Source organism: Primulina eburnea, chromosome 13 (assembly GCF_022965805.1).
Source record: "Primulina eburnea isolate SZY01 chromosome 13, ASM2296580v1, whole genome shotgun sequence".
NCBI lineage: Eukaryota > Viridiplantae > Streptophyta > Magnoliopsida > Lamiales > Gesneriaceae > Primulina > Primulina eburnea.
Genome location: NC_133113.1, coordinates 1,837,480 through 1,847,794, shown reverse-complemented (window position 1 = coordinate 1,847,794; position 10,315 = coordinate 1,837,480). Strand labels below are relative to the sequence as shown.

Genomic DNA, 10,315 nt, shown 5'->3' with positions numbered 1-10,315 from the left:
TCAGCATATCACTTGTTTAAGGATGGCAACGAGACGGCCTTGTATTAAACGCGCACAAACAAGGCGCGTTTAATACAAGGCCGTCTCGTGTGTGTGTATATATATATATATATAGTTTTGATATCCTATACACCTACCGTGCACACTTTTGTAGGCACCGATGAGGTGTCACTCACTCATTGGATGCACAATTTTTCTATATTTCATCACATCCAATAGGTGAGTGCCACCTCATCGGTGCCTACAAAGGTGTGCACGGTAGGTGTGCAGCCACCTCATCGGTGCTCACAAAGGTGTGTACGGTAGGTGTGCAGGATATCAAATATATATATATATATATATATATATGCACAAACGAGGCGTGTTTAATAAAGGACGTCTCGTTTAAAAGTATCTGTTAATTAGGAGATATAAACTAAATTAAATTATTTTATAAAGTAGACTCGGTCAGCCGAGTTATCCAAAGCAAAAACTTAGTGGAGTACGAAATTCTTAGTCAAGTTTACCAAGTCCACATGTTTTCAAGCTGGACATGTTCTCGTTTACCACGTAAAAAATGACGTATCATAAGATTTAATATTAAATAATAACTAATATTGTATTTTTTTAATAATTTATATAAATGAATATTATTATATAGCTGCTACGAATTCATTAATAGGGTTGAGAGTAGTAATATCTCTATTATTATTATATATTTTCAATTCATATTGATGCGATCCTGGTGAAATGGGTGAGCCGGGTCGGGAGCTCCACCGGATCTGCTATCAATATAATGATGGGAATAAGAGCAATGAGATATATCTCCGTAATATGGCTTCAGCTGTAACCTGCACACAATGAAAGGAACTCGTGAATGGGCGCCGGAGGGGTGTCCGGCGTGACCACTCCGATGCTTAAGTCAGCAGGGCACTCAAGCAATAAAACCAATGTAGCCAAGTGATGGCTGTGTGATTGGTGTGAATGAATGAATGAATCCCCCTCAAATGTAAAGAGAAAACCTGGTATTTATAATATGAGGAGTAATGATGACCTCGTTCTCCGTGCTACCTAGCTACTAATTATAGTAGGACGGCTGAGCACACCCTATATTCTGACATGTCAACTCATCGGCACGGTGTCAGAGATGGGACAGTCGCCCACATCCTATTCTGCTAGTATACTCGAGTGCGGTGCTCATATCGAAGTGGCCGGGTAGAATGCCTCCCTGGAGATTTATACAAGAGCCCGGGCCTATGACTGCCCGGAGAGTCGAGCATGGGCTTGCACCTGCCCGGCTCCAGAAGAATCCACCTGCAGACTTACTCGGATTTGGGAATCCATTTGATATTCCGGGTCATCCATGACTCGGGCTCTTACAAGGGTATCATCACACATCCCTTAAATAGTCGGGCTAGAGTCATACTCGCTGTCCCGATCAGTCATGCTTGGATTCCCAAAGAGACAATCGATTTTGTTCTATAAAAGCATCGGGGGCTTCATGTCTCCCAGAAATGAGATGAAATGCCGGAGTCTCGTGTCTCATGGACTTGAGATAAGATGCCGGGGCCTTTTGTCTCTCGGACTTACTGAATAACCAAGGTGCGGAGCCTTGGGCCGGGGAGCAGGTCCCGGGACTTGGAATGGTCGAGGTGCGGAGCCTTGGGCCAGGTTTGAGAACCCTGGGCTTATAAATAACCAAGGCGCGGAGCCTTAGCTTCATGAATGGTCGAGGTGCGGAGCCCCGAGCCAGGGTACGGATCCCTGGACTTAATAGATAACCAGGGTGCGGAGCCCTGGCCTTCATAAATGGTCGAGGTACGGAGCCCCGAGCCAGGGTGTAGTGCCCTGGGCTTATCAATAACCAAGGTGCGGAGCCTTGGGCCGGGGAGCAGGTCCCGGGACTTGGAATGGTCGAGGTGCGGAGCCCCGAGCCAGGTTTGAGAACCCTGGGCTTATAAATAACCAAGGCGCGGAGCCTTAGCTTCATGAATGGTCGAGGTGCGGAGCCCCGAGCCAGGGTACGGATCCCTGGACTTAATAGATAACCAGGGTGCGGAGCCCTGGCCTTCATAAATGGTCGAGGTACGGAGCCCCGAGCCAGGGTGTAGTGCCCTGGGCTTATCAATAACCAAGGTGCGGAGCCTTGGGCCGGGGAGCAGGTCCCGGGACTTGGAATGGTCGAGGTGCGGAGCCCCGAGCCAGGTTTGAGAACCCTGGGCTTATAAATAACCAAGGCGCGGAGCCTTAGCTTCATGAATGGTCGAGGTGCGGAGCCCCGAGCCAGGGTACGGATCCCTGGACTTAATAGATAACCAGGGTGCGGAGCCCTGGCCTTCATAAATGGTCGAGGTACGGAGCCCCGAGCCAGGGTGTAGTGCCCTGGGCTTATCAATAACCAAGGTGCGGAGCCTTGGGCCGGGGAGCAGGTCCCGGGACTTGGAATGGTCGAGGTGCGGAGCCCCGAGCCAGGTTTGAGAACCCTGGGCTTATAAATAACCAAGGCGCGGAGCCTTAGCTTCATGAATGGTCGAGGTGCGGAGCCCCGAGCCAGGGTACGGATCCCTGGACTTAATAGATAACCAGGGTGCGGAGCCCTGGCCTTCATAAATGGTCGAGGTACGGAGCCCCGAGCCAGGGTGTAGTGCCCTGGGCTTATCAATAACCAAGGTGCGGAGCCTTGGGCCGGGGAGCAGGTCCCGGGACTTGGAATGGTCGAGGTGCGGAGCCCCGAGCCAGGTTTGAGAACCCTGGGCTTATAAATAACCAAGGCGCGGAGCCTTAGCTTCATGAATGGTCGAGGTGCGGAGCCCCGAGCCAGGGTACGGATCCCTGGACTTAATAGATAACCAGGGTGCGGAGCCCTGGCCTTCATAAATGGTCGAGGTACGGAGCCCCGAGCCAGAGTACGGATCCCTGGACTTAATATAATGTGCCGAATGCCGGGGCCTCATACCTCCCGGGCTCTGAATATGAGTGCCGGGGCCTAGTATCTCCCGGACTTTGAATATGAGTGCCGGATGCCGGGGCCTCATACCTCCCGGGCTCTGAATATGAGTGCCGGGGCCTAGTATCTCCCGGACTTAAAAGATTTTGTTTCTCCTGCTATATTAGTTTTATTAAAAACCAAATCACTAACCTGGAAATACTGAATCCGAATTCATTTTCGGTAGAGTGAAATTCTCTAGTTGAGCTAGACTACAGCTGTATGCTACTGAGTACATAGCAAATACTCTTCCACGTCAATCCGGAATAGCTGCTGAGCTTCGAGCTCATATAAAATCCACATATAAGATCTGAATGCCGAGCTGGTCGGACTTCTATGTTTGCCAAGGAGAGTTGGGCTTACTGTGGTGCCGAGCAAGGTCGGACTTGCTTCGAATGGAAACCATATCTACGTCTTGAGCTCAAGTTTCCCACAGACGGCGCCAATGATGCGATCCTGGTGAAATGGGTGAGCCGGGTCGGGAGCTCCACCGGATCTGCTATCAATATAATGATGGGAATAAGAGCAATGAGATATATCTCCGTAATATGGCTTCAGTTGTAACCTGCACACAATGAAAGGAACTCGTGAATGGGCGCCGGAGGGGTGTCCGGCGTGACCACTCCGATGCTTAAGTCAGCAGGGCATTCAAGCAATAAAACCAATGTAGCCAAGTGATGGCTGTGTGATTGGTGTGAATGAATGAATGAATCCCCCTCAAATGTAAAGAGAAAACCTGGTATTTATAATATGAGGAGTAATGATGACCTCGTTCTCCGTGCTACCTAGCTACTAATTATAGTAGGACGGCTGAGCACACCCTATATTCTGACATGTCAACTCATCGGCACGGTGTCAGAGATGGGACAGTCGCCCACATCCTATTCTGCTAGTATACTCGAGTGCGGTGCTCATATCGAAGTGGCCGGGTAGAATGCCTCCCTGGAGATTTATACAAGAGCCCGGGCCTATGACTGCCCGGAGAGTCGAGCATGGGCTTGCACCTGCCCGGCTCCAGAAGAATCCACCTGCAGACTTACTCGGATTTGGGAATCCATTTGATATTCCGGGTCATCCATGACCCGGGCTCTTACAAGGGTATCACATATTAAATGCATTTTGTTAATTATCGAAGAATTCAGTAAATTATCTGTTAATTGTTTTTTGGACAATAAACACGCAAAATCACACACCATGTAAGCCAATGAATGCGATAACTAGTCGTAACCAAATTTGGCACATGATAAATACTTGTTTTTTGAAATAAAAACGAGGGTTGGCAGTTGAAAAGATATTTTAACCTTATTTCAAGTACAAAAATAATACAGAATTTGATTTTTTTTGTTTATATTATAATTTAATAATTAGTATAAATTCATAGATTTCAAAAGACTCGATTCGAATCCAATCATCACGTTTGCGATCATGCAATTCCCAATTCATAATTCACGACTAACAAGACTTGTTGGCGCGATTGATGTTTAGTCCTCAATATCATACAAGGAATTAAACTTTGGATTCTCAAATCTATCTCCACAATGCATATGCTTCCCCATCATGGACAACATTATCGTTTATTTGCAATACATTCTCACTGAGCCTAAGTGCGTGGAACGAACAACTTGATGAACAAACAAATGAAGCTCGTGACAACAATATCTAGACATGCCACAAAAAGGATTCCGACGAGCTGAACCTCTAATTTGCCTGGTCTCGATCCGAGCTAGACCCATCTGGAGGTCATATGCTAGATCGATGTACTTTACCCAATCGGGAACCATGTAAAAGAGTTGGCTGAGTTTAGGCACGTCCAGAATGCCGATGAGAATGTAATTTAATTGATTGATAACCTCAGAAAGGGTTCTGGGGTCATCTTTGGACTCGGAAAAAGTAAGAAAACTAGAAACGGAAAGCTTTACACGGGAGGCTAAGAGAAGATGGGTTGACAGCCAGCCCGAATAAGAAAAAAGTAGCTCATTAAAACCATCCCTGAGCATGCAACAACCCGGGAAGCCAATCAGACTACTACATACTCATACAAACATGGGCTCTCAGAATAGCCCGAGCAGCATAACAAGGCCAAGATGATGGTTCAAGGACCATGTCCATGGGTAGGGCTGGGAAAAAATACCGAAATTTCGATATACCGTGCATACCATATCGAAAAATACCGTATATACCGATATTAACGGGATACCGAAAATTTCGGTACGGTATTCGGTATTGGTATCTTTATATGTTTTTGAAATGTTCGGTAATTCGATATATACCGAAAAATTATTATAATAACATTATTTTGTTGTGATTTTGATGAGATTAACAATTTTTTTGAAAAATTAGGCATAGAAGGTATTATATCGATACCATACCGAAATTGCGGTATACCGTTACCCAGCCTGTCCCGAACAAATCGGAGATCACCATCCTCGTTTCGGGTTTTCCCCGTGAATCCCCAAATCCGTGGAAAAAAGTGTCATATTTAAGTATGTGCTTGTGATTTCAAAATAAAGATTTTAAAATACACAAATATATTAATTTCATGTGAAATTTTACCTCATTAGTAGCTTCACCTAAAGCTAATATCTCAAACACTTTCAAAAGAATTCCATCTATGATTTATAAAATACAATGTAAGATTGATCCACCAGCAAGGATGGAACCAGAAATATCGTTTTATCATGACTATAATTTTAAACTCTATAATTTTTTAATATCTTAAATAGATTTACCTAGACTAAAAAAAAAAAATGGACCGTACGGGATTAGCTCGGGTGCAAATGACTGTGGTTCCACAACTGTTCACTTGCCCATTAATTTTCGAAGGAATGAAATACAAAAGATGGTTACAGAAAGACACTATTTCCATTATTTCTTGGCAAAAGAAAGGATCTAAATTGTACAACATATTCAACTTACAAGATAGTTAAAATCGACATATATGTGTGAATATATTATTATCTTTCCCATTTTATTTATTTATTAGTTGTATGACCTCCAAACATGACCTTCATGACATTGAAGAAATCATGGTCATAAGCCTTGGACTTATGATGCTGGCTGGGAATAATCTTTGTGTACAAATAAAACATAGCACAAGCTATAGTCGGCCCGGCCCAAAACACCCAATGCCCGTCCCAAAGATGTCCGCCTCGAACTATGGCCGGCCCGAGGCACCTAGCCGGATTCATCCCCGCTCCTGCATAGCCCTTTTGGGCCGTAACCGTGGTCGAGACGAACACGAGAAGGCCCAAAACGACACCGACGATCGTGAAAACCAAAACGTGACCCAATGCACTTGCTTGCCTATGATCATAGGCCATCCATATCGAGGCGAATAAGAAAATGAAACTACAAATTATCTCTAGCCACAACGCTTGGCCCAGCCCGAGACCGATGGTGACCGGCCCATTTGGGCCTGGTGAAATGACTGTGATAGTACACCCCCCGAGTGAAAAGTTTTGCTCAATTGTGCTGCTAACCACAGCCTTCAAGGCCAGGGCACCTAGTGTTGCACCAAGGCACTGTGCAGCTATGTAGACTATGGCACGGGACATCGATATGAGGCCGACTAATGCGGCGGAGAATGAGATTATCGGGTTTATGTGGCCACCGGAGACCGGGTGTACGGCAAGAAGGAGAATCGCGATTATTATCGCAGCTAGTACCGACAGCACTAGGTTCGGCATTTTGATGTCTGATTGTATAGTCGATATTACGATAGTGTCCAGCATGAACACCAGAACCGCCGTTCCGATCATCTCCCCGACCGATGCTCGCCACATCTATTACATGTTATCATCAAGAAACTAAAAAAGTCAAATATCACAGAATGAACATTCAATTTGTTCAAGAAAAATACATAAATCCTTTGAATATTATGCTATGGATGTGTTTATTCTTACATCCATAGTCAAAAGCTCATTCAAGCCCCACATCTCACTCGTTGTTTGCTTCTGAGGATCAATCATCCAAGGCTCCGGACTGCTTAAAAACATCAAACAAACAATTATTTACAAAAAAAAAGAATAGTACAAATATCGTACGAAATGAATGCAATATATATACACATACACACATGTGTGTGTTTGTGTGTGAATATCTAGGAAGAATTTGTAGTTACTCAGGAGTAGAGAAGACAGGCTGAATCTTGGTGGCGTTGATTTGGCTTTCTTCATCATCTGCAACTTGTAAATGCTGCTTATTATCGTTTGCAGCCATGTTTTTATTTTTCTTGGCTTATTTGTTCCCAGCTTTTGCCTTTGCTTTGATCCAATCTATATATATATATATATATATATATATATTTATATATAGACACACACACAGAGATAAAGAGTGACGGAGGGAAAAGGGATTATTCCTTCCTACCCCTGCAGACACTGCCTGCAGGTGTACATCCAAGGGCCAGAATTTTTTCTGGCCCAATTTTTATTTTTTTTAAAAAAAATTTTCCTAATGAGATTGAATCTCAGCCATTGATTCTGGGTGTGGACACTGCCCCCACACCCAGGATACTTACTAGGGAAAAGGGTATTTTTATATACATATAATGGCATATAAAACGACGGATCGAAATAGTGTTAGCATTATTAATTGCTTTCATTCTCAAACAATTTTTAATATCTATATATGTATAATGACATATATAAATTAAATATAACAAAATTGAAAAAATCATTCTAGCAAACATTAAATTTATATTTTATAATAAAATTTAATTTATGTTGATTGTCAAGTGCTTGCTAGTTATTTATTAACAATGAGGTTCTTCATGAAGTTTCACATGTATTATTTTTTATAAAAGTATCTTCATCATACAACAAAAACTCATATATATAAAAAACAAAAAATGGTAATCGTACAAAACATAAGTAAATATATGGAAATTGTTTTTCTCGCGTTGATGTTTTGTGATTTTGATCAACTATATTATCATAATCGAGTATCTTTATTTTTTTTTTAGCATTTTTGGTAATTTGTTTTGCGATTTTATACTTTTTACATGGAAGTAATTATGCAGAATTGGTCACACCGGAAATATATCAACGCCACGTACATAGAAAATGAATAAAAAAAACAAAGATAATGGATTAAAACTAAAATTTTATAACGTAGATGATTAAAATCGCAAAGAGATGTATATGAAGAATCAAATTTGCAATTTCTTTTAAAATATATTTAAGTTGAAGTACCATTAAATTCAATAAAGTAAAGACAAAGAATACTATTAAAAAATATATTTACTTTACGTAAATATTTACTATATAGGAGAAATAAAATTTGAACTCACGTAATATATTTTCGTAATGATAGATTCGCATGTTTTGCCTATAAAAGGCGAAACTCAAGAGATTAAAATTGATGAAATCGTATTTTGGTGTAAATGAATTTTAAGAGATATGTGGACAAACACAAAAGTACAAGGAAAATGACCGATCGATAGATATCAAATTTCAAAATAAAAGTAGTTCACCGTTTAACCTTTATATAATATAATATAATGCATATAATATAATATATAAGAATATTCATTCAACTACTATTATTTATATATATAATATAATATAAGAATAATAAATATATGAGACAGATGGATGGAGATTCTGTTGGATATTAAAGGCTGTCACACCTCAATCGCTACAATTTCAACGGGTCTCGTCCTTACACACATACTTTTTCCAATTAATTTATTCCAATTATTATGGTGAGTCTCCATTTTTTTAGGCTATTAAGAAGGGAAGTTGAAACATGTGACATTAGCTTCTTTTGATCCTATAAATTAATATATATATATATATATATATTACGATTTGACAATAACTCCTCAATCTCATATATATATATATATATATATATATATATATATATATATATATATATATATATATATATATATATATATATATATTACGATTTGACAATAACTCCTCAATCTCTTTTTTTTTTTTGAAAATTAAACATTCATTATATTAAGTAGGTAAATCCCGATTTACAATACAAGAAAGCCAAGATGGAATATTTCCATCTAGCCAAATTTCATCAGAAAAGTTATTGAAAGCTCTATGAGCAAGAAAATGTGCCACATTATTGGCCGAACGATGCATGTGTTTGATCGACACAAAATGATTATCTCGGAACATAGAATTAGCTTCAATAGCCAAGACACCCAAAGGGCCAGAGTCCAGGTCAGGATTGAGAACTACTCGAATCGCCTCCTTTGAGTCAGAATAGATACAAACAGAAAAAACTCCCACCTGGAGACAAAGATCCATACCACAACGAATAGCAAAAATTTCAGCTGCAAGGACACCACCCGGATTACATATGATAAGAGCATGGGCACCTATTGTCACTCCTCGTGAGTCTCTAATTATCGCTCCAACACTGAATTTGTTACGCCTGGTATCAAATCCCGCATCCACATCTAGTCGAAATAAGTTAGGGAGAGGCGGCTTCCATAAATGGTCTGCTGAGATTTGTGGAGCAATCACTGATACATCACACTTTAATCTAGAGTTGCGAACCGAATCTAGAAATGCATAAACCCAATCCGCTCTAAATTTCATGCTCTTACCCTCGGCATCGTGCTTACGAATACAAGTTTCACGCCAGATCGCCCAGCAAAGTGTCACAAACAATTCGAATTCCTCCTGGTTAAATCTCTTTGACACATATAAAGCACAATCAAGAAAGGAAGCATCACGATGTTTTTTCAGACAGTACCAAAATGAAGTATTTTTCCAAACATCCTTAATAGCCAAACAAAAAAGAAGACAATGGCTAGTAGTTGCATAATGAAAATTGCACAGCGAGCATGACGCATGAGTTGGAATATGATGAGAGAGTAAATTAACTCCTCAATCTCATACTCAACTTTATCATAATTTTTTAATCCCTAAAATTTTTGGTTGAGCTCTCTAGTTGCTTACTTTTTTCCAAAAATACCCTTTTAATCTCCTTGAATTTGGTATGTGCCATGGTTATATCTATCGGATATGTTCTTATAGACATACGGCTGCATGAGGTTTCCAACTTTATATATCATAATTCAAATATTTTTTTTATATAACTCACATGTTTCTGTATAATAAACTGAATATTTTACCTCTTTGACTATACTGTAGTATAGTTATATCCACATGATTTTATAGATTGTTTCTCAATTCCTAATCAAATAGTCGCAATAGATGGTTTTTCTGATGTAAATTCTTTCAATGACAATTAATACAACACTTATTGTTTCCTACCTCAGATTGTATAGCAAAATTTTAATTTTGAAAATTATATATGAGAGGGGCAATAAGATTTGGTTCTTTTATTCAAATATACAACATATTATTACATAGTGAC

The 10,315-nt window shown here is 40.5% G+C and overlaps 1 protein-coding gene across 1 annotated transcript; it reads right to left on the bottom strand.

Annotated features, from left to right (window-relative positions):
* Positions 1-5,808: 5,808 nt before the first annotated feature.
* Positions 5,809-7,256, bottom strand: LOC140810047 (aquaporin PIP1-2-like). The gene is made up of 3 exons (XM_073167857.1): positions 7,086-7,256; positions 6,868-6,946; positions 5,809-6,747 (listed from the first exon to the last, which is right to left on the bottom strand). Exons 1-3 carry the CDS (start codon positions 7,181-7,183, stop codon positions 5,938-5,940), a joined length of 987 nt encoding a protein of 328 aa, XP_073023958.1. The 5' UTR covers positions 7,184-7,256; the 3' UTR covers positions 5,809-5,937.
* Positions 7,257-10,315: the final 3,059 nt, after the last annotated feature.

Coding starts and splice junctions, on each gene's coding strand:
- LOC140810047 (XM_073167857.1), bottom strand. CDS start 7,183: ATGGCTGCAAACGATAATAAGCAGCATTTACAAGTTGCAGATGATGAA. Junction 6,947..7,085: donor CCTGTCTTCTCTACTCCTGA/GTAACTACAAAT, acceptor GTTTTTAAGCAG/TCCGGAGCCTTGGATGATTG. Junction 6,748..6,867: donor ATGAGCTTTTGACTATGGAT/GTAAGAATAAAC, acceptor AACATGTAATAG/ATGTGGCGAGCATCGGTCGG.